At 41.1% G+C, this 24,857-nt stretch overlaps 1 protein-coding gene across 2 annotated transcripts in view; it reads left to right on the top strand.

Moving 5' to 3' along the window:
• Positions 1 to 24,502, top strand: part of phf2 (PHD finger protein 2) — a 40,686-nt gene extending 16,184 nt beyond the window's left edge. Inside the window, exons 5-22 of one of the 2 annotated variants that reach the window (XM_005726709.1) lie at positions 2,158 to 2,299; positions 2,413 to 2,599; positions 2,741 to 2,903; positions 4,356 to 4,443; positions 4,731 to 4,837; positions 6,041 to 6,132; positions 6,233 to 6,322; positions 8,195 to 8,548; positions 9,000 to 9,116; positions 10,510 to 10,625; positions 10,842 to 11,020; positions 12,592 to 12,659; positions 14,727 to 14,893; positions 15,723 to 16,009; positions 19,016 to 19,111; positions 19,201 to 19,310; positions 19,392 to 19,704; positions 22,147 to 24,502. In XM_005726709.1, coding sequence (XP_005726766.1) covers positions 2,158 to 2,299; positions 2,413 to 2,599; positions 2,741 to 2,903; positions 4,356 to 4,443; positions 4,731 to 4,837; positions 6,041 to 6,132; positions 6,233 to 6,322; positions 8,195 to 8,548; positions 9,000 to 9,116; positions 10,510 to 10,625; positions 10,842 to 11,020; positions 12,592 to 12,659; positions 14,727 to 14,893; positions 15,723 to 16,009; positions 19,016 to 19,111; positions 19,201 to 19,310; positions 19,392 to 19,704; positions 22,147 to 22,235 — 2,765 coding nt within the window. In that variant the 3' untranslated portion in view covers positions 22,236 to 24,502. Of the gene's footprint in view, positions 1 to 2,157; positions 2,300 to 2,412; positions 2,600 to 2,740; positions 2,904 to 4,355; positions 4,444 to 4,730; positions 4,838 to 6,040; positions 6,133 to 6,232; positions 6,323 to 8,194; positions 8,549 to 8,999; positions 9,117 to 10,509; positions 10,626 to 10,841; positions 11,021 to 12,591; positions 12,660 to 14,726; positions 14,894 to 15,701; positions 16,010 to 19,015; positions 19,112 to 19,200; positions 19,311 to 19,391; positions 19,705 to 22,146 lie in introns of both variants that reach the window. The other variant, XM_005726708.1, reaches the window with a different exon arrangement.
• Positions 24,503 to 24,857: the final 355 nt, after the last annotated feature.

The following is a 24,857-nucleotide window of genomic DNA, read 5'->3' as shown; positions in this document are numbered from 1 at the left end:
AGGTCCTGGGTTCAAATCCACAATATGGATAGTTTGCACTGATTTCTCTCTGGGTATCCTGGTGTCCTCCCACAGTTAAAAGTCATGCAGTTACAAGAGTTAGCTTAGGTTGATTGGTGATTCTAAATTCACCATAAATGTTAATGCAAACGGTTGTTTGTCTCTATGTGATTGACTGGTGAGCTGTCCAGTGTGTACCATTCCTCGTAACCTAGCCCCCCTGCAACCAGGATAATGATAGGAGGATGTTAGTTGTTGTAGACCCATTCAACTTTCATGTTAACCAGACTCTAGACCAGGGGTGTCAAACTCAAATACACAGTGGGCCAAAATTCAAAACTGGAACAAAGTCGCGGGCTAACGTTAATATTTATTGAAATATATTTATTCCTCCAGATATAAGAATGAATCTTTTCTTATGAACTCAAACACATTTTGCTGAAAAACTGAATATGGAACAACCAAAGCTTAATACTAAACAATATATATATATTAGCTGTGTAATACCAGTAGGCCAGCTCTAATAGTAATTTGGTATGGCTTCGTGGGCCAAATGTAATTAGGCTGCGGGCCAAATTTGGCCCACGGGCCAGAGTTTGACACCTATGCTCTAGACTTTGTTGAACATTATGTAATATGAAGTCAACATGTAGTATTTAAGAGATCAAGCAGTACTGTGGTAAAGGTTATTGAATAGTGTTGAAATAAAATGACAAAATTGTGAAGGATTAAAATATTCCAAGAGCTCAACTTACTGCATCTAAACATGTTTCAATCACGTTTCATCAACACAAAATGCACAGGTTTATTGACTATGAATAAGTTGAGTTGATTTAACTCAGTTGTTTAAGTTTCTGCCAAAGCAAAACGTTTGTGTGCAACCAATGTCCACTATTGAATCAAGTAAATCCAACATGGCCTTTTTTTCAGTGCAGTACTATAACTGAAGCTAGTACTAATCCTTCTATAACAACCACTGCATTCACAGTTACTTCTACTGAGGCAGCCGCTATTGCTCTTTCTATTACTCTTCTAACGTCAGCCACTGCTGCTGGTGCATTACAACAGCATCTGTTTGTTACTACTTTATCTGCTCTTGCTGACATATTGCAGTATGTCCTGAAAGTCATATAAAAGAATTATAAGTAAAGATATCTAACAGCCCAGGACAAGTACATGCAAGTCCATGAAGGAGAACGAAAACACAAAGCTTACTGTGAGTACTTGCAAAATACTTGATTAAAACAAAATGGGAAAGAGAAACAAAACAAAAATATGCAAACAAAAAACTGTAGTGTAGTAACATTAAAGGTAATTTAACAGTAATAATGATATTGAACCTGTAGGCTGAGCGTTAACCTTTCAGCTGACACCAGGTTACACATGTCAGAATTGACATTTGAACAAGAAGGTGGACTGCTAAGTTGTCAGCTAATGTTAGCCAGCTTAGCTAAGTGCTAAGTAACAGCTAAAGAATACTGGAATTTCACTCACTTTAACTGAAGAACACACGTCTTGAAGCGTAGCTCATAGCATTTGTTAGCCATTCAAACCTGCTGTTTCCAAACGTTCAAAACAGTTCACTGCATGAAACATTGTGATTATTATCTTTTGAGAAAATTTAATGTGATTTGGCTTCTTGTTGTTGGATGGAGATGCATATTATTATTGGAAGAGATCCATGTTAATATTATAAATGTTTTTTGCTGTAATTCTGCGTTTTTCACTGCTGAGAAAAGTTTCGTTTGCTGACATTAGATCTTCTACTCTTAACATTTTACAAAGCGTGCAGATCGCCTGTTTTAACAGTCATAAGAGCATCTTCATTTACAAACACGATTGAAGCCAACACCGGCTGTGGCTTTAAAATGCAGCACGTGTGTGAATATGAGAGGGAAATGTTGGCACAACGAATGACTAATGTCATTTGTTTTAGTCGATGACCTAAAACTAAAACAAATGACATGATTAAACAAAAAGCTGTACAATGCTCTCTGCGCTTCAGTAGGGGGCGCGCGTGTTCTTCTTGTCTTCTCTGTGCTGCAGACATTTTCTGTTAAACAGTTTTCCGCCTAAAGAAAATGTTTAGCCTGTAGGTGGTTACTCTTCCTTCAGCTCGTTTTATTGTGTCTTCCTCACCCCTGGCCTTTGTCTCAGGTCCCGATGTCAGCGTGGATGTGGTGGATGTCACGAAGCAGACAGACAGCGAGATGAAGCTCAAAGAGTTTGTCGACTATTACTACAGCACAAACAGAAAGAAAGTATTAAACATCATCAACCTGGAGTTCTCTGACACGAGGTACTAGCTCTCTGCCCGAAGGCAATGTTTGAAAAATGAGATCTGGCTTCTAAAGATGCCGGCTGCATGGAAAACTCACAGTGCTAATTTCTTTTTCTGTTTGTCTGGGACAGGATGAACAGCATAGTGGAGAGTCCACAGATTGTGCGGCGGTTATCTTGGGTAGAAAACTACTGGCCCGATGACGCTCTGCTCGGGAAGCCAAAAGTCACCAAATACTGTCTAATCTGTGTTAAAGACAGCTACACAGACTTCCACATCGAGTGCGGTGGCGCCTCTGTCTGGTACCACGTTCTCAAGGTTAGAGAAGTGTGTCGGGATGATGGGAAGTCAAAATATATTCGGCACTGATTCTGAGGCTTTGACAGGAAACACGGAATTTATTTCACTCCTTTGCTCATATGATGGCGATGACGCTGGAAATTGTGATTATGTTTGCAGGGAGAAAAGATCTTCTTCCTCATTAAGCCCACCTCGGCCAACCTGTCTCTGTACGAGCGCTGGAGGTCGTCGTCCAATCACAGCGAAATGTTCTTTGCTGACCAGGTGGACAAGTGTTACAAATGCACATTGAAGCAAGGCCAGTCCCTGTTCATCCCATCAGGTCAGAGCTGGTCTCCTCTCATGAGTCTAGATGAACATGTTTCGCTCTTTTCCTGTTCTCATGAATGAATGGGACAGACAGAAGCCTTGTTGACTCAATCACAAGCAGGAATCACACTTCCCGTGTCCGTGAGTCCACTTTGGTCTCAGTGATGTAAATTTTATCATCAGACGGTCGGCACGAAGGCCAATGCGGACATGCCTGCCAGTTTTTTTCTTTCCCAAGGGTAGTTTGAGGTGTAGCTGAGCGTCAAGCAACCGACCTTCTGATCTGCTGACGACCTGCTCTTCTTCCTGAGCAGCAGCTAGAATAGAATAGAATAGAATAGAATAGAATGCCTTTATTGTCACTATACAGATGTAAAATGAGATACAGAGCATCTCCTAATCAGTGCAAACATGTGGGAAAAGAAGCTAACTTAGCTAAGTAACAGCTAATAAGATAGTCAGTATGAGCCCCTTTTTACTCATAGCTCAGCTGTTATCTTCAGCTGGTGCGTCATGTATGACGTTGGCCTGATTTACACATGTGCGGGGAATCTTTGTAGAGCCTGTATCTTCGGGGTTTTTAGTTTTTTCCCCAGAAGCAAATATAATTGTCCTTCAGGTTTTTCAGCTCTTTGTACACTCCCTCACATCTCTTCTCCCTCTAGGAATCTGCTGACAGTTGTGATTCTTGTATCAATGCTGTGATTATTGTTCTTTATACTGAAGCGATTATTGTTGTTCTCTCACTGATGAATTCAAAAAAAGTATTTGGAAATGCACAAGAGGACTCAGTGGTCCAGAACAGGCCGATCACAGTAGTTGCAGACTGTGTCAGCCCCGACGTGTAGTTACATTTCTCAGAAGGTGCACTTCCCAAAGTAAACTGCAAGCCGCTTTGCAGTCCACTTTCAGCAGCTTCTCCTTTTCACATTGTTTAGGACTTGTTACTTGGTCTGATCTGATACTGAACTGCAGTGACCGATATTTTTGCCACATAGCCTAAAATTGGACTCTCTTATTTTAGCCTTATCTTGTCTTAAAACCAGAGAGGACAGATCGCCATGTGGCTAGTCATAAAACATGCATATACTGGTGCTGTCAGCGTTAATCTCGTTAAAATGACGTAAACGCCACAGACGCATTAACGCGGCAAATCTCTGTTAGCAAGTTAACGTGGCTCGCCCCGTGTGAGGGGCTGCACGGCATCAACGCATCAGTGCGGTTAGCTCGTTAACACGTTAGCGCCATGCAGCCCCTCCCACAGGGCGATCTGCGTTAACTCACTAACAGAGATTTGCCGCGTTGATGCGGTTATGGCGTTAACGTCATTTTAGCGAGATTAGCGCTGACAGCACTAGTATACAGGTAATACTTCCTTAACAATAAAAATGCAAGAAATGTTGTTTGCATTGATGTTATTCTTGTAAATACTGGATGATTATCTTGTCTCATCTGGTTCCTTCAGGTTGGATCAATGCAATACTGACACCTGTCGACTGTCTGGCGTTCTCTGGACACTTTGTCCACAACCTCAGTGTGGAGATGCAGATGAGGTTTGGGCACCTTCCTTTTCACACACATTCATTCTTTACGCTTGTTTTTAGTGCACTGGGTTATAACGTGATCCACCACCGTGCCTCCTGCAGACATTCCTGTGGTGATCTAGTGTGACCTTAAAGGCCTCGGTTGATATTATTCAGTAGTTTCCAATTCTTTCCTGCTCCAAATTCCACCAAATCTGTTTATGAATTCTCCCTCTTTGGAAGTACTTTGTGAATTCCATCCTTTGTTAGTAATCCGTGATGATGTTTAGCTGAAACCTTTTTTTTATCTTCCTCAGGGCATATGAAATTGAAAAACGGCTAAAGGTCAAAACTCTCACTCCTTTCCCCAACTTTGAGACGGCGTGCTGGTATGTGGGGCGACACCTCCTCGAACGATTCAAAGGTGAAGTCTCAAATCGCGTCGGTGTAGTTATAGACTCCGGCTTTGCCCCGGTGTGTGGTACTCTAATGTAAACACTCATCCTCGTTTCACTCGATATTTCTCCAGAGGAATGCGTGAATGTGGAGAAAACACAAACACTGTCAGAAATGCATCTTTTTTTCTGGGCTGCACATTCAGCATGTGGCTGCATGTCTGCAGCGCAGATGAGGAGCTGGATGCTCTAATATTATTTCAGTCATTAAATCGGTGAATCGCAGAGTTCACAGATGATTAGCTTCAAAAGGTTTGGCCCAGCTAGAATCACTTGCTCCATTACAAGCCTGTGTTTAAACTCCCTTCAGCTGGCGTGGCCCAACTGTTTATGTTTCCAGCATTTTCTGTGTATGTTCATGTGTTAAAACCAGATTGTGATTTTGTGTGGTGCACGCCACCTCCAAACTATAAAGCTCTGTCATTAATATGCCATTATTCTTTTGAAAAGCCACCTATTATGCTTTTCCTTATTTTCTGTCATATGTAGTATACGGTTCAGTCGTGGACACACATATTGAACGTGGCTTCAAATAATGAGTTCAGTGTATTTGCATGTAATCCTTCAGACGGCTCTCTCAGGCAGTGATTTTCTGCTCTCCTCAAAGATAGGAAATACACCCCAATATGGTAATCCCAGAAGCCCCACCCACTAGTCCTTTGTTTGTGAGGGGCAGCCAGTCACAGGAAAGTCAGTTTACAGAAATGGTGGCCTTAAAGGGAGAGGCTTCTTTCACACAGAGCTGCGCTAGGCTCAGCGTGAGATAAATAGGGATTGTGAGTCATGAAAAGCTGGTCTAGTAGAAGATAATATCCAGAGTAAATCAGCAAGATGATGGTGGCTTGCACCTTAAGAGCTTTAACATGCCGCTTGGCTGTGTTGGGGTTGATCTGCACGTCTGAATTAAGGTAACAGGACAGTGTTGTCTAAACACAAAGTCGCCCTGTTGATGGGAGTCCCTCTTCTGTACACTGAGGAGTGCAGTAGCTTTATCTTCTCTCAGCTGTTCTCCTGTTGATCAAAGGCTTATTTCAGTTAGATCCTGTAAATCTCGCCACCACTGGGAATTTACACTGTCCGTTGTGCCCTTTTTAACTGCAGTAGTCCCAGCTGCTCACAGTTCAAAGGCCACGATTCACTCGGTGATAAAATTTGCATTCTTTGCTCTGTAGGTTTACATAAAGCGAATAAGCAGCCAGCTCCATACCTGATACATGGTGCCAAAATCATCAATGGAGCCTTTAGAGCCTGGACTAAAAAGCAGGTATGGAGGCAACTAAATACAAAATAGAGTGTATCTAGTGTCATGTATCTGTCTATTTTCTTAGAAACTTTTTTTGTATTTGTTTTGTTTTTTGTAACAGGCTCTCCTGGAACATGAAGATGAGCTTCCAGAGAACATGAAGCCATCACAACTCATTAAGGATCTTGCCAAAGAGATCAGATTGTCAGAGGTATTTTTATTTCTAGGTGGTAATTTCATAGTTTTTTGGCTCCAGGAGAAATTAATGTTTCATATTATGACATATAGGAAACCATAGAGGTTTGTCTAGAGGACGATGCCTTATTTTTGCTAATCAAAAAGCTTAATATTCATATTTGTTTTTTGCAAATTAACCCTTTCCACTTAGGCCTCTCCATAAACTCTCAAATGTCAGATTTGCAGAAAAATTAACATTTTATTGCCATCAAAGAAGGCTGATGTTCTGCAGATTATGAAGCCTTTGTCTTTCCGCTAATCTCAATGATAAAAAATACTTTACTAATTTTTTTTTTACTTTTAAAATTGGAACTTTCTTTTGGCAAAAAATTATTCTTTTGTTACATGTGGTAGCAACTAAAAGCAAACCAAATCTTAGCAGCTAACATTTAGCCGACAGCTAACATTTAGCTGATAGCTACATGTTAGCTAACATGTAGCTGATAGCTACATGTTAGCTAGCTTATCTAGCATTAAATACCATGTTAGTGCTATGAATAGCTGTTGTTCAGATAACTTGTTACTAAAAGATTAGCTTGCAACACACAGTGGCATTGTGTTTGCAACCAAATGGTGAATAGAAAGAATGCGTTTTTATGTTTTGTTTGTATTTCTTAGTTGAGCATACAGTTAGCCCAGTGGTTAAAGTAGGATTTGCCAGGTGGGGGTCCCTAGGTTCAGGTGTAGCAGAGACAACTACATCCTCCTATACATATATATAAGCTCATGTTACGTTTGCCATTACAGGTGCTTTGTAACTTCTTGACAGTATAAAGCTGGAATTCTGCAGTTTTTACTAAAGAACATGATACACTTAAATCAATGACATCTTCTACAAGTGAGTCCTCCTACTTAGCAGCCATATTAAAAAGCATCTGAACACTAATATTTGCATTTACCTTGAAGCATTATTTAAATTAGCTTTCATTTTAAAGGTCAGCAGGACACACAAACTTTATGCATCGAATATTCAGAGAGTTTGCTGACTCTTCACACAGATGGGATTTTAAAAGCTTCTCCTCTGGTATTCATAAAACTTTCGTTCTATCTAGAATTCTCTCATAAGTTTCAGTTTAGACTTGAGGGTCCTATCTTTCTCTTACAGTGTCTCAGATTTTAAACCCACCAGTGACCAAGGATATCACAGTCTGCCCTGCATCAATCCAACATAGTTCATCACTGAAAACCAGAGCACAACACTGCAAACGACCTGCTCTTAATATCTAGTAAAATATTGAGGAACATGGAATTATTGTCATTTAAAAAACATGTTGGAATATGAAACATCCCTATGTCAGCAACACATCATCTATAGATCCAGTATCTGAATAATAAAACTTTGAAATGAATTAGAACATTACATATAGACTTTAAAGTTGATCAAATGACACTTCCTGAGCACCTGGACCGCCTGGGAATCCCAGGTGCTGTAAGCTTTGGGCAGCACAGTGCTTAGGACTGTTGCCTCACAGCAAGAAGGTTCTGAGTTCAATTCCACCATCAGGCCGGGGTCTTTCTGTGTTGAGTTTGCATTTTCTCCCTGTGTTTGCGTGGGTTCTCTCTCTCCTCCCACAGTCCAAAGACATGCAGTTAGTGGAGCTGGGTTAACTGGTCACTCTAAATTGCCCGTAGGTGTGTCTGTGTCGATGTTTTAGCCCTGAGACAGGTAATTTTATGTAGAAAATAAAGTGCAGTACCAGGTGACTACATTCTGAAGTGTTGTAAATGATCACACCAGTGATAAAGTTAAATAATAAAATCAAAATCCTAATTTAGGTTTAATGAACTCACAGAAGGTTTAACGGCAGGTTACAAAGTCAAAAGTTGACCTTGATTTCTTTTACAGAACACAACAAAAGCCATTAAAAGCGAAGCTCCAGTTAAGGTACCAGTTGAGGAACCGTTGTCCACCCAGTCCGAGCCTGAAGAAGCCGTGTCTCCAGCACATGTCCCCTCACCCAGCAGAGAGAAGTCCAGAAAGAAAAGCTCAAAACCCCCTAAACCCCCTAAACCACCCAAGCCTCCCAAACCTTCAAAGACGCCCAAGCCTCCGAAGGTGCCAAAGGTCAAGGAAGGAGGAAAGAAGAAAGCAAAGTCAGCAAAGGAGTCATCACCACCTCCTAAACCCTCCAGTTTTGCTGCGCTGGAGTCCCATGCAAAGGACATTTTGAGTAAAATGGACCAGCCAAAAAAGCCTAAGGTGAGCATTTAGTTATGTTAGCACTTTTTTATAGAAATGATGGTTTCTAGTTTCATTGTAGGTCAACCGTTCTGTATCTGATTATGCTATGAAGTGTTCAGCTGCTGCCTGCAGGCAGCTGTAAAGTGTTAGCATATATAACTGGCTGCACAGCTTCCCCTGCTAGTATGCATTAACTGGTGCACATGCTAAACAGTCTTTTTTTAATCAAAGAAGTGCGTCTATGTCTACGTAAGGGTGGCCGTTGCTCGGTCATATACCAGGTCATCGTTTTTTAACTGCAGAGGTGTAACATCTGTGAAAATGATTGTATGTATAAGCATTGAATTAAGATTTTATAGATTAGACATGTGATACACAGTTCAGTTAAACTCTTTCTGCAGTTCCACTTTCTGCCTTTCACCGATTGATCGTTCTGTTATGTTTCTCTGTAATTGCTTTCATTTTCCAGGCTGTTAAGAATGTCCTGAGCATGTCTGAGAAGGAAATGTCAAAGCAGAACAATGTGGAAAAGTTTGATATCAGAGAGCAGAATAAAAACAAGACTGAAGCGAAATGGAAGTACAAGGTAAGTTTACCGGAGCTGTTATTTTAGACTAATGGTGGTGAAGACTTTCGCCTTGGCCTGCAACAGCCAATGCATTTGAAATTCTTTAGGCAATAAGCTATGAAGGTTACAAGTTGAGCAGCTGAATAGAAAAAATGCAGGACCATCCAACAATGATTTGAACACTTCACTTCAAAGCAATCAGCCAAAGTAATGATGCGGCCCAAGTCGCACATTTGAGGCCTGCACCTCATCAGGGCTTCTCCAGAAACGTCCGCCCTCCCAGAGTTTACCTAATGGAATTACGCCATGTCCATATCCAGTGCATTCCATCTAAGTATTTACATATGCCCCCATCTCCTTTTAAAGCGTGTTGTATCGTTATTGTAGAACAACAGGAGGAAGTTTTTAGCAGGGAGAAAAAGAAAGTGTAATTTTGGTGAACGGAAGACATTAGAGGGCTTTAGTTTCTTGGAAAATACAATGCCAAACTGCTGTGGAATGTATTAAACCCCTCCAAGGACCTCCATCCCACTGCTCGTTCACATCAGGCCAAACATTTACAGATGGGGAAGAGACCCCGTTAGACCTTTACCAAGGTCACTGACGACCACATCTTCACTTGTGATCACTCTTCATTTGTGCAGAGGCTCGCAGCTTCTCTGTTAGGTCTATAAAGCTCGTCGGTGTCGCACGGGAGTGTGAAATTTCTGTTTCAGATTACAGCGCGTAGGAAACAAAAACAGCTGAGGAGTGAATATTTGAAAATGTGAAAATGGATGTTCTTGGGTTTCAGTTAATTACAGTGTGATCAGTGGGGACTTTCATGGCAGTCGTTCTGCATTCCTCTATGTGGATTTGGTTTAGTGAAAATTGGGTCAGAAAATTTGACCTGTTGGGTTTAACATCATGAGGTGCTCACTCTTTTAACAGCAAGGTTTATTTTAAGAGTTGATGAAACAGTTGATGACAGCGTCTTTTCTTTTTTTAAATTCTGATTGTTTAACAGGTTTCCTAAAGTACACAAGGACTGAGAATCTTTATGTGCCAAGTTTTAGATCATTTCTTCATTTATACGATTACTTTTTTAAGTTCCAGGTAGCTACATTTACATTGAAGTGTAAAAATGAAGGCATGAGACAGAGGCCACATTTCCTTTAAACTTCAGCTAGAATCAAAACAGTGAGCTAAGAGAGGCTCAGATGCTCTGTAGAACTGAGGGAACATAGTTATATGCAATTAATCTTTCCTTTGAAATAAAAGTACAGAGTCGGTTTAAATTGGCATGAAGTGTTCTCATTAATGCAGTGAACCAGAAATAGCGACACCAAGATATCTGTCATCCTCTCTGTTCTTTAACATAACGCTGATTACTTTTAGCTTCTCTGACATTATTTTCCTTGGAATGTTGCAGAATAGTAAACCCGATTCCCTGCTGAAAATGGAGGAGGAATGCAAATTTGACAGAACACTGCTGTCAAGCAATAAAGACAGATTCAGCTTTACTATGTCTCACAGGAAACTGCTGAGGTATGTATGGAATGGCTGCGATCGCCACGTAAATGTTCGACTTCAGGTCTTTGAAGAGACGAGCACGCCAGCTTTCTCATGTGGTGTATTTTGGTGATTGTAGAGCCATGTGGCTATCAGCAGCATATCCATTAGAGCTAATTCAAGGACTTCTCGCTGCGAGCGCCTGGCTGAGCCTCGTATCACTCCCTTATTGTCCTGCGGTTTCATTTTCAGCTCCAAGACCCTGAAACCTCAGACCAACTCAAGTGTTTTTGGATCATTACAAAACCTAAAAGAGGACAAAACCAAGCCAGTGATAGACGAGTATGAGTACGTCTCAGATGAAGGCGAGCTGAAGATTGACGAATTCCCCATCAGACGGAAAAAGAACACTGTTAAGAGAGATCTTTCCTGTGAGTATTTTGGGCTTATTTGGTTCGTGTTTCAGTTTGTTTAAATTATCAAGTTAGACTGGGCAATTTTCAGAGTATCGGCTTCAATGCGTATGTATCAAAAAGTGCCAAAGATTTACTCAGCGTTAGACTTGAAGTTGATATACTCTTGATCTGGTATTTCCTGTTCTAAATTAAAAACATGTTTAGGGGCATGTTTTAGCTCTGTAAAATGATTTTTTAAGACAGATGCATTAAACAGTTTGGTTTATTTTTGTACATAAATAATGGTTAAAGCCGGGCTTTTGTTCAACCATTCTGACATTTCAGTTTTTGCTTAACATCTGGGAAAAAAAGCTTTGTTTGAGAGATTAAGAACTGTGACAACATCAGCCTACACGGCACAAAGCATCACTGCTGTTTTGATTGCTGACCTAACTGTAAAATTACTACTTTTTTAATGACATAGTTATCAGATGATTGACTAAATTTTCAGTAAAATTACAAAAAAGAAAGAAAATCTCGGCAATTCAAGTCGAATTACTTGCATTTACATAATGTGTTGTTAAAGAAGAGCAAGCCCTGTTTTGTCACGAGTTAGTATATACAGCTCGTTTGTGACTGTAGCTGAAGGAAGTTCAGCTAAAGACGAAGTATGAATAACAAAAGTGTCCACTTTAACTCTAAAAATCTCTAACTTGTGGTAGCACGAGTTACCACAGCGTTGTTGTTAGTAGGGATGGGTATTGTTTAGGTTTGATGTTTAGCTGTTTTCCACTTTTTCTTTGGTCATTTTAGCCTTTTTGTCCAGGGTGAAGGGAGTATCTGCCATCAAACAAGAAGACAGCCGCATGTAGCTATGATGATGTTTGCTAGTTCACCTTACATGCATTAATGTAATAACGTGGTTAGCCTACTCAACGTAAATTACACGAACAACATTAAGCTACTCACGCAGAGAAGAACGGCTGCTGCTGCATCATCATCCTCATCATTTCTGCTACACTGGCAGGGCTAGGGGCCAGGACTCTCCTCTTCGGGTTTTTGGGGGATGTTGCTAACTCCGGGTCCGATAACAGGCACCACACCCGCAGTCGATGTGCTCGGTGTGAGGTCTCGCAGCAAGCTATCAAATACGGCGCATTTCTCGGCTCTTAACAAAATGCTATACGTCGCCAGGTGTTTCATCGGATTCGAGGTGTTGCCTCCTTTGCACAGTATCAGCTTAAAGCACTTGTTGCAGGCTGCTGAGTTTGCATCTTTTGCTGTGAAGTACAGCCAGACTTTTGACCGCTTTGCCTTGGTCATTTTTAATCTGCTCTAAAAGAACATACGTACCTGGCCCCGCCTACTATGCTTGCAAAGGTAAAATGATTGGCTAGAATCCAAAGTGTATGACATCTCAGGGAAAAAAAGCATCGAAATAAAGCACCGAAATGTGCGCTGCTTTTCAGTCTGGTTACTACCGTTTATGTCAGATGGCACCGGATACCGGTACCCATCCCTAGTTGTTAGTCTTATTGGAAGACTAGTCTTAAAATGTTACTAATTCCGATGTTATGGTGCTGATTGTTACATTTGTTTTTCCCTAGTTTTATCAGACATCAGAGAACCTATTCAGCCAGCCAAAAAAACAAAGTTTCAACCCTCGGTGACTAAGGTATGTACGACATCACCTGTATCTGCTATTCCCAAACGTTGGAACACTGAGGCCCAGCTTGAAAATCGTCAGCCTCCCACGTTAATGAGAAAAATAATCAATGCAAAATTAGTGCTTACATTTTTGTTTAGGTTGATTCTCATAAACAGTTGTCCTTTTGCAAACTGCAGTAAGATGTAAGCTCCAGTTCTGCGCCTTTGTTTTATTATATTTGATGACATTTTACACTAAGCTTTAACATGTGAACATCAGTATTTATGAGACATTCAAACAGAATGACAAAATGTAAAAATTTTATACTTGTTTATTATTTGTAAAATAACTTTTACTGCCCACCTACAGTAAGTTCTATGTGCTGATGAAGCATACTAATAATCCCAAAAAATAATACACACGACCTGTGTGGTGGAATCACTTTGGACAGACGCGCACACTCGATAAATGTAAAGTTTTTGCACTTAACAGAGAATTGAATGTTTTGGCGTTTTATCCATAAAACTTAAGCAGTTATGACGTTAATGTGATACATAAACAGACTGTGAAAAAATTCTGCAGTGCTCCTTTAACTCAGAGGCGGAGACTTCCTGTGCTGTGGAGCCACACACACTGATGAGAGAAAGAGCTGTGGCATGAATGGAGGAAGAGGAAGAAAAAGCCTAGACCAAATTTACTAATGAGAGGTCACTAGAACCCATATCACAGCCTTGATCTGCAGTTTCCCCGGATATTTCAAATTCTGTGTTGTTGTGATGCCATGCCACTCATTTAAATACATATTAAAATGAAAGATTATAAATAGATGTTAAAACTGAATTTTGTCTTTTTAATGAAAAAATTATATTTTTGAATTTAACAACATGTTTCAAAGAAGCTGGGACGAGAAAACAGAAGACTGAAAAAAGGACAAAGAACATTTTAGCTCTAATGTGATTAATTAGGAACATTTTTATTTAATCACACTGGATATAGGTAAACATAATGACTCCATATTGTAATGGTTCATACAACATGTGACACGACACCATCCACTGGGAGCATTTGGTATAAAAACCTGTTAAATGAAACGTGTGTATACTAATCCTGCTGTGACAGAACGGTGCAAAGAAAGTAGCTTAAACATTTCTGGTAAAATAGAAGATATGAAGAGGTTCATCACGATGAGGAGGACATTTGATTTAAGGCTTCTTTTTGTGGTTCATGCAATTAATTATTGATTAAGAGAATATAAAATAATCTATGTAGCAAAGGGACAAGACTGAAAACCAGTGTTAGATTATCACTATCTGAAAGCCCTCAGCCAGCAAGGCTTTAAGAAGAAGTTTAAAGACAGTATCAAACTGCTTACTGTACACACTGCAATAGAACAGAACCACAGAAGAAGAGCCCTGATGCTAAAGTGGCTGGGTGACAGTCCACATGTGTCCCCCACTAACTATTGGCATTTCATGAAATGATGTCAAAAGATAATTTAACACTAAAGCAGCTGGTGTCGTCCTAAATCTCTGTAGTGTTGTACAAAGAAAGTTGAAATTTTAAAAAAGCACGGCGGCATTAAAATAGAGCTGTTAGATAAACTGTCACTATTAACATTAAAATGTGGGTTTTTTTATTCACAAATCTATTCTTCGAAACGAGGTTGTAGTTCCATACTGGATCAGCAGATGGAAAAAGTGGGCAAATATCCCAGGGGTCCAGTCCTGAGGGGCTGCAAGTGCCCTACATTTGCTTAGAGTGTCTTTGTGTGGGGTAAGGTTAGTAAATGAGAATGTAGTCGACAGCAGAAGAATCAAATATCAATATTGCCTGTTTTTGCATCGTTCTAAAAACATTTATGTTAAAGTGAATAACTAAAAAGGGGCTGACGGGGGCAGACGGCTCATTTGTGCCCTGGGGCCTCCTACTGAGACTTTCTGGCGGCAGTCCTATGATAAACAGTGAGACTGCAGTAAAGAAGCCATTACAAGAAAAGCGAACATGGATTTTCCTTTTTTTGCCAGAAAAGGAAAGAAACTTGAAGTCTCTCTCTCTCATGTCTCTTTCCTGTACGTTCACTTCCTTCAACACCAGAGCACAGACTCCTCAGATGAAGAGACGCTGCACATAGACACGGAGGCCAAGCCTGAGGTCAAAAGTCGCAATTCCAAGGTGAAGAAAAAGAGCGGCAGCGCCGCAGGAATTCTGGACCTGCTGCAGGCCAGCAAGCAAGTGGGTGGCATCGACTACGGCACCAACAGGTAGACTAACCTAACCCGATGTCAATTTTCTGCTGCATTCCCATCAACACCAGCAGAACTTGGACTTCTAAACTCATTTGAGTTAGAGTACATGCGCAGCATTAATCTCTAAATGGCTCCCGCTGGACCCCCTTTTCCTTCAGTAAATGAATTTTAGCTCTTCTTAATGGACCGAGGCACTGACAAACAAATGGCCTACTCAGCGGCGACGTAATTGGATGAAAAAGCTGAATTTTACAGCTTCGCTCAGAGCTGAAAAATCAGCTAGCGGCTGGAGCAACAGTTTACACCGATTCTGTCAGCAGTTTGTGTTAAGTCAGTGTTTGTTTCATCCCGTGTTAATCTATCAAACGCTGCGTGGCTCCAGGCTCTTCCCTTTGCCTTTTGCTGTTTGCGAGCTCTTGATGGTCTATTTCCACCACACTGAAAGCTACAAATGAGCAATGAAAGAAAGAAAGAAAACATTGATGAAATATGTTAATTTCTCACATCGTTGGTGCTTTGAAGAGGGGCTGAAGCTTCATTATAGCGGTGTGTGATAGTCGCTTTGTTTCTTGTGGCAGCTCAGCAGGTGATAGCTTAATGGGTGTGTGGATTCATTTTGGGAGCGATGTCTTAAAGAGGATATTTGTTTTTGACAGTTTTCCTTCCTCTTTGTTCCACTGAGGCACAGTTTGTAATCTAGCTTACACCCAGATCTGGTTCAGAGCCTTCTTCAGTTCTTTCTTTCTTTCTTTGACCTCTGCCAGCGTGTTGACCACCATGTAATGGCTGTGTTGTTGTGTATTTCTTATTGACATACTTACAGTCAGCCACCTGCATCTCCCAGCACACAGGAGGCCATTCAGGGCATGCTGTCCATGGCCAACCTGTCGTCTTCAGAGAGCTTGCAGCAGCCGTGGAGCAACAGCCAGGCCAAAAACAACGGCCAGTCGAAGAACAACTCGCACAGCTCGCAGGCCGGCAAGAAGGCCGGCAGAGGAGGAGGCGGAAACAACAGCAAGCGGTCGACTAAACGTCTGCCAAAGAAACCCAGGAAGAGCAGCAGTATTGAGAGTCTAGATTATGACGACGACCAAGATCACATGGATGCGTGTTTCAAGGACTCGGATTACGGTAAGCGACAAATGCCATCTTGTTGTTGTTTCCTTATTTTCCTGTCATCGTGGGCAGGGTGGGGTGACGGCGGTAACGAGTGTCATTTTTCCATGATACTGGTGCTGGTCAAGTTCCAAAGCATTCCCTGTTTTGCCCTATTGTACCCAGGATGTGTTTTTTTCAGCTACAGTGTACTTTATGAATTTATAAGTCACACCTACCTATTGTCTGGGCAGAACCACAGGAAACCAAGAAAATGCTGAAAATGAGACAAAAACACGAACTGAAAAGATAGTGTGTTTCTGGATGGCTGTCTTTCTAAGCTTAGACCATCAGAGTGATGAAACTAGGAAACATTTCATATGCTGGAGTCTTGGGATTGCATTAACCTCAAAAATGTCTCCAAAAAAACATGCATGTTTATGTGTGCTCCTCCCCCTACACACAGAGTGGAGCAGGAAGCCGTCACTAACAGAAAACACCTTTTAACCAAAATATTAAAACAGCTCATCCAAACAACCTCTCACTCAGCGCTACACCCGATTACACCCACCAGCTTTGAAGGGCGTAGGATGAATGACTTTGGAGAGCAGACGTAAAGAGATTTCTCTAATTAGAAGTGGGATAACTTTAATCATGGTAAAACATTCTTGTAATCAGGATCAGGAATGGGAATGTGTATCAGGATGTTGTCATTGCGTCTGTTAGCTTCAAAGAGATGGTTTGCAAAATGTAAACAAATACACGCTTTAAAAACGAGCTTCATGAAGGTTTGTACTGGAACTGTTCTGTTGTTCGCCTTCATATTAATGCACCAATAATTGTCTTTAAGCATTACATGAAAAGTAGCTCCACACAAGAGACTGAGAATTGCTTTGAACTGAATAACTGTTTGGCTCAGTGGAAAAACGGATATTCAGACATAATCAGACTTTAGTTTTGATACAAAGGATTTAGAATCAGAAGATCCTAAAAGTAACTAAAGGCACGGTGACTGTGTCCACAGACAGTAACCTGTGCAATTGTTTCAGTGAGAGAATCACATCCATGTTTAAGATAAGATAAGATAAGATAAGATAAGATAACCTTTATTAGTCCCACACGTGGGAAATTTGTTTTGTCACAGCAGGAAGTGGACAGTGCAAAAGTTATGAGGCAAAAATTAGGATACAATAAGAATAAATACAGTACACAACTGTACAGAATAGAATAAAATAAAATACTATATACAGTAGAATAAAATAAAATAAATATACAATAAGATAAAAATAGAATACAAATACAAATACTATATACAACTGAGTAAAAATACAACGATGCCAGAAAGGATTATTGCACTTAGTGTTATTGCACATGTATGGATGTGTGTGTTTGATCAGTTAAAGTCTTTGTTGTGGAGTCTGACAGCAGTGGGGAGGAAAGACCTGCGAAATCTCTCCGTCCCACACCGTGGGTGCCGCAGTCTCCCACTGAAGGAGCTGCTCAGTGCTGTCACAGTCTGCTGCATGGGGTGGGAGACGTTGTCCAACAGGGATGACAGCTTAGCCGCCGTTCTCCTGTCACTCACCACCTCCACTGGGTCCAGAGGGCATCCTAGAACAGAGCTGGCCCTTCGGATCAGCCTGTTCAGTCTCTTCCTGTCCCCAGCAGAGATGCTGCCGCCCCAGCAGACCACACCATAAAAGATAGCAGAAGCCACCACAGAGTCATAGACTGCAAAGCTCCCCGAGAGCCTGAAGATCCCAGATATCAGCACTGATTTCTTCACATTATCCGACTCTTCTGATGACGCACGATGCCATCGTCAAAGGCTTTGCATTCAGGAACATTTTTCTGAAATTGTTCAGCTATTTGAAGATGCATTTTTTTGAACTTTTTTACTATTAAGGAGCTCTGCCTCTACAAGGTGCTCTTTGTTGGACCCAATCTGCCAATTTTAGGACGTGTCCGTGGCATCAAAACCAGTCGAACAGTTTTAAGAGTGCAACCCTCAATCATCTTGAATCATATTTTGTAGGATTTGTTGGAAAAACTAAAAATGAAAAGACTCCCTCACTGAGATTTCTCACGTTTTGCTGTTTCTAAATGCATAAATCTAAAACACAGTAGTTGCAATGTCTTTATATTTTATCATTTATATTTATTTGGGTCTTAAAGGACCTTAAAACACATTTTTGTTACATTATTATTTTTATATATTTTTTTAAATTGCAGTGCTTTTAGTGGTTCACTATTATTTTATTGCGCTTTTTTGTTTCGTTTTGTTTTCTACATCAATAAAGTTGAATGTGCAGGAGGGCTGATTTATTCAAAAACTAAAAACAGTGCAGCTGATCGGAGCTCTGTGAGTTCAGTCTGGTGTCATTTTCCAAGCGCATGAATGAGAAAATAATGTATCTGCCATGTCTGATCCTCACTGCTGCTAACAGGTGCTTTAAAAACAAATTGGCCCCTTATGTATCTGCTTGTGGAGCTTAATTTCTCAATTTGGCCTGGAGCTTTTCATTACGTGTACGTGACACGGGCTTATGTTTACTTTTCGTGCGTCTCTTTGGGTTTTTTTTGCTCCAGTTTATCTTTTTTTCCTGCAAAATGCTTTCCCTGTGAAGCCCATCCAAACACAGCTGTTTGGAGCCTCCTAGCTTGTTAATAAGCGATTAACACGCGTTCCAAACGGTTATTTTACAAGCTTTTTGAACTTCTAATTGGTCCAATTAGTTGTTCTTAGCACGAACATTCTCGCTCTGAAATCCCGAAGCTTCTCCCGCAGACTGGCACTCTGCTCTGCTTTTATAAACAGGTCATTTTTTATCTTGATCATCCAATTATCAGATATTAAAAGGTCTAGATTGGAATGGCTGCACTGTGAACCGACAGTCAACAGCTGCTTTGCAGCTGCACCGCATGCTGCCACCTCCTCCGTTTTACAGAAAACTGAAGTAATTGCAGCTTTTCTTTGCAACTTCTCAGCAATGAGCTAACATGCATGACATGTGAGTAATCTGTTCCACGTTTCGATTTTAGTTTACCCCTCGCTGGAGTCCGAAGAGGATAATCCTGTGTTCAAATCGAGATCAAAGAAACGGAAAAGCAGCGACGACACTCCGTACAGCCCCACAGGTGAACACTGGCATTGTTTAAGAAGCATCTTGGCTTCAGAGTTTTATGAAAGAAATATGTTCTAAACCCCAATATGGATGTCCTGGCAGCCCGCGTAGGACCATCAGTTCCCCGACACGAGCGGCCAGCCAGAGATGGAGCCCGGGTGGCGTCCATAGAAACAGGCCTGGCTGCGGCTGCAGCAAAGCTTTCCCACCAGGTAAATTACTTACACTGTATTCTTACACAACTGTAGATATTTCTGATCATTTTGCTCAAACAAAAAATGATGTGTCAAAAGGAGGAACAACAAAAAACCAAGAAGAAGAAGAAAAGCACCAAAAAGAAGGCGCTAGTAATAGAGGAGCCCCCGAAAATCTCTCAGGACAGTAGCTCGCCGGAGCACAATCTGGACTCCCAGGACGGCAGCCTGACAGACCACGAGTTCAACACTGGAACGGTCAAGTCACCGGGAGGGCCGCAGCCCATGGCGCCCGGGGTCTTCCTCAGCCAGAGACGGCCGTCCATGTCCTCTCCCAACAGCACCAACTCCACAAGCACCAACAGCAGCGGCATGGCGAAGGGTGACCGTGTGGGCTCAGCAGACGCCAAAGGTGAGCACGTGTACAGAGTGTGGAGTGTGCAGAAGAAAATACACAACGGATGGTCCCGTCATCCTCAGAGCAACTGTCACTGGTTGTTGGTCCTGCAGAAACAGACAGAACTTTGTGCCTCACAGTGATGACTTCTAAATATATTTCCCTTTAAACCATTGCAGTGTATGTTATGAGCGATTTAACGCCAATGTAACAGTGTGTTTCCGAGAGAGGAAAAAAGGAAAAGCATGATAGGTCCCCTTTAAGCACAGGCACGGCTATTTGTTCGTTAGAAAATTTCAAATGCTGCGTGTAAAGTCTTTAAAGCTTTAGTAATCTGTGGGATTGAGATTTCACTTCCCGTGAATAAATTTGAATCACTCGCCTTCTTTACACAGAGATTCTTGTAGCAGCTTTTCAGTAATGGAGCAGTAATGAATGAATATCTAATGGCTTTTAAATTGAGCAGTTTTTCAGGGAAAAGAATGTTTTCCATCTTGCCAAATGAAAGTTCTTTCCAGGATTTTTTTTTTTTTTACAATTTCTAAAGCTTCATCCGGACTAGTAATCAATAATAATTAGCAAATAACAGTTTGGTTTGGCGGCCGCTGCTCTTTGAGCATGCAAAGTGCAACCTATTGTAATGAGAGACAGTTGTGTGAACTGTTGTGAACTGCCAATGATGGATACTTAGTGGGAGTGACTCCCTCCTCCAGGAAATGCGTCTCACTTAAAGGTTTTCTAGGGATCCTTTTAGGTAGCGTCTCGTTAATGCATTGCTTTTTAATTTACATTTGCATGTGGTTCTTCCCGCCAGTATTGAAATGACATTTAGACATGTTATTTAACAGAATTTTAAACGATCTGTCTTGTTCCCCTCTGCTGGCCACAACACAACATGCTATAATTTGGCATTAACTTTTAAAAGTGCCCATTTTGTCAGAATAGCAGGCGCACTGGCATTAACTAAAATTAGCCAGAAGAAAGATGCCAAAGCACAAACAGTCCCACTGCTGCAAATCCCACTTGTTGTTTACTGTAGTTATCCCATTCAGCCAAGTTTGGCTTGATTAGGCAAACACTTAACGCAGCAGCGAGCTGCATGATCTGAGTTTGCATGCTGCCTAATGTTACTAGCAAAGTAGTAATATTACAAATGCAAATGCTTATATAGCACTTTTCTACCTGAGCACTCAGTAAAACTAGTCTCATTCATGCAGGCACTGTGTGCTACGCTTTGTGTCTAACAAGCGTCAGAGAACAGCTTGGGGTCAGTATGTTGTCAAGTATAGTTGGTATGCAGACTGCAGCACCCAGAGGTAAAGTCAGCGATGACCTCTTTACCTCCTGAGCTACAGCCACTGTTTAACGGTTATAATGTTTAATATAAACGTTGGCGCTGGCACGGCTGGCAGCCTTAACCCAATTTTCCTCGGGATGAATAAAGTATGATCAATCAATCAATAATACAAACATGACATTAGTGATTGACTCCATTACTAACCCACACATGGTCTTTTGCTGCTGTAACCATCTGTTTCAAGGTTTGACATGGCGTGGGTTCAGAGATGCTCTTCTGCTTGCCTTTCCTGTAGTGAGGGGTTATTTGAGTCGCTGCTGCTGTCCTGTCCGCTCAGAGCAGTCTGGCCATTCTGACCTCTGCCCTTAACAAGGCATTATTATCAGTATAATTGTAGGGTCTTTACCGTCAAATATAAAGCGTCTGGAAGCGATTGTGCTTGTGATCTGGCGCTATTTAAATGAGATTGAACTGAATTGCATTTTCACCCAGAGAACTGCCACCAACTGGATAGTTTCTCTGTTTTGAGCCATTCTGTGTTAGTGATGGTTGTATGCTTGTGAGGGGAAATCCCAGTAGGTCAGCAGTTTCTCAGACCAGTCCATTCAGAGGCACTTAAATCACCTTTCTTTCCCCTTTCTATTTGGACTGAACTTCAAAAGGTCATGTGGTGACATGTGACTGTGTAATTAGATATTTGTCTTTCGTAGCTGGACCGGACATTCCTAACAAAGTATGCGGTGAGCGTAAGTCTTTCCACTGTCTGTTGGACACACGCAAAAGTCTGGAACAACATGTTCAGACAGTGTTGATGAAAAATCACTATCTTCCTGTTAAAAGGGAGTTTTTCCTTCCCACTGTCGCCAAAGTGCTTGCTCATAGGGGGTCATATGATTGTTGTATGTATTATTGTAGGGTCTACCTTACAATATAAAGCGCCTGAGGTGCTGTTGTTGCCCTGTGGGGCTCCTGTTGGGTATGAGTATGTTAAACATGTTTGTGCTATTAGGCCAATGAACATGTTCCAGCATAAAGGCCACTAAGCTAGCAAATATTGGTGCGAACATGTCAGGATGTATTACTTTGTTACATTTTTGGAAACAAAATGTTGTAAGCTGGCTCAGCATCTTACCTCTTGTCTTTTCTTGTCTTTCCTGCAGCTAAGCGGCTAAAGAAAGGCATGGCAACAGCCAAACAGAGACTTGGAAAGATTTTAAAGATCCATCGAAATGGAAAGCTCCTTCTGTAGCATGCAGCGGACTGTCGTAGGACTGGGAATTCACGAGCTGGGTCCCATCCCAACCTCAGCCCCCCGTTCACCGATTAAAGCCAACGACGTGGAAAAGAGATAAAAGACTGAAACGAGATGGGAGAAGAAGAAAATCATGCATTTTTGAATTTCTAAGAAGAACATCAGTCAAATAGGTTTTTGCCTCTACTTATACTTTATAACTTTCAGATATTAAAAGTGTACAGAACCTACTATAAATATTTTTTAAGAGAACATGTCTCATTTTACTACAGCTGTGAGTTTATCAGGGGTTGCTAAAACATGAAGTAGAATTACATTGCAGTCATTCCAAGATTTGTGAAAGTATCCCTTGCATGTATTCAGTTGCATGTGCGCTTGGGTCAGGGTTTTTTTTTGTTTGTTTGTTGGTTTGTTTGTTTGTTTTTGAGGGTGGGGGGTTATTTCCTACTAACTGGATGCGGCTTATCATTGCCACGCTTGATTGAACTGGGAAAATTCACCTCCTCCTTTCCCAACGTCCTCGTGTTTGATCAGAATCGATTAGCGCGCGTGCGTCTCTGTCGGCGGGAACCTTTGTTCGTTTGTGCCGAGCCGTGGATCGCAAATGAGGAGCGACTATAAAGCACAAAAAGCGAATCGCGGGCAGCGCCGTCCAGATGTTTGTCAAAGCGAACGCAGTCAGACGGAGGAGGACCGGCCATAGGATTACTGACACTACACGGCGCTGATGATAAGCCTCATCCACGTCACGTCTGCGGTTACATGGGGATACTTTCTCTCTTCTTTTGCTTTCCCAGGCAGCACCGACAACATAGGCGCATCTCTGCATTTTTATAGCTTCACACATCACAGTATATAGAATGTAGCTTGTACATAGCCTTTTAAATTACTACTTTTTGTATCCTTTCCCCTTAAGGCTTCATTCAGCATTTTTACCGGTTTTGCTAATAAGAATAAATGAATAAAAGTATATATATGGATATACACTATAGTCCTAATTTTTATTTGTATTTTTTTTTAATAACAGAGGTTCACTTTTATTATTATTAGTATTATGTTGTCATTAGACGTAAAGGTGTTGCCTGGAAAACAATCGAAGACACGATACATTTTATTGTCATATGGCCTTACATACACAAAGCTAATTGTATTGTGATTCTGTCTGAACGAGAGACGAAGCTTTGAGGGAAAATTACATAAAAGGATTAAAAAAAGCAACACTTAAAGTTTCTATGACCAGCCTCTTGTTCGAGTTCTAGTATCCTGAAGGGTTTTGGAGTTATTTTACTAGCACCTTGTGAAGTGTTTATGTGTCAGTGATGTAATTTATTAATGTTTGTAGCTTTTTTATACTTGTACAATTCTAAAGAGTTTTTGTTTTCTTTTGGTTTTGAATATTTCATCAAGTTGTGAATTTACCCTTTACTTTTTGTTGCTTTCTTTTTTAGGCGTTTGTGTATTTGGGGGGCGCCACGGACATTTGACACACTAGAACCCACGTTGGCAAACTTTTTTATCTACACCCTGTCTCCAACCATTTCCAATGTGACATGATTATCATTACTATTGTTGATATTATGGTTCGAAGCAGCCGCGTCCACACCTCCATCACACCTCGGGTTGTGTTTTTTTCCACGTTATTTTGGTCAGGACATTTTCGACATGGTCTCAGTGCGCTCTGCTTTCGTCTCCGAAACGCTCTGATCAAACACTCTTTTCAGGTTTTTATTTTGTACAATACGTGTGTTGCTTTGTTGTGGTTTATTTTTGTATGTCCGACCTATTAAATGCATCCACTGTGCCAGGACAGTGAATGATACCTGTTGTAGCTGTCTTCCCTTACTGTTCTTCACAGTACTACCAAGTATTTACAATCCTTTTTGACCTGAAATATATTTTTCTGTATTTAGACGATTCTGTTGGAGATCATAGCTCACTTTTCTAAGACATGGAGAAATGGCAAATTCAACTCCGAGGAACAAACATATTGTTGTTGAATGATATGATTGTCCGCCTTGTTTACTTTTGCAATACAGTTACTGTGGAAAACCTACTTTGTAATGTGTTCCTGTCCCACCTGCGTTGTGACAGTTTGTGTGGTGAACACTAAACATGGTTTCTTTTTGCTTTCCTGCTTGACACTGTCCTGCTTAAAAGTCACTACGCACATCATCGGGCTCTTGGACTCCTCCCACAGCTCTAGCCGAGTCATTAATTAAAACCAGGCCAAAGTCAACACCATTAAAACTGTATTAACTTAAAAAGCGCTCCAAAGCAGTCCGACTTTTTTCACAGCAGGTGTGGCTGCGGTTAAATGTCCTGTGGGCAAGAAGTGAAGACGCAGAATGTGCTCAGTGAAGAGAGCTACATCAAACCTTTACTGCCTCGCGACGTTTGACGTTGTTCTTAAATCTGCAGTCAGACAGTCAAGAGTGGAGCAACAGCGAGTCTGTGCCACTAGATGGAGTCAAAAAATGTGTCTATGGAGAGGAAGCTTTCAAGTCCAGCACATGGAGAAATACAAGAAATAGGTGCCGATTTTTACCAGCAGAGAGGATGTTAGTAAAAATGGTTACGTTAATTACTCTTCAGAGTAGAGGTGCATTGACATTAAGCTTT

Source organism: Pundamilia nyererei, unplaced genomic scaffold (genome assembly GCF_000239375.1).
Source record: "Pundamilia nyererei isolate P.nyererei 1_Seehausen unplaced genomic scaffold, PunNye1.0 scaffold00021, whole genome shotgun sequence".
NCBI lineage: Eukaryota > Metazoa > Chordata > Actinopteri > Cichliformes > Cichlidae > Pundamilia > Pundamilia nyererei.
The sequence above is the reverse complement of the archived record's forward strand: the minus strand, read 5'-3'. Positions and strand labels throughout refer to the sequence as shown.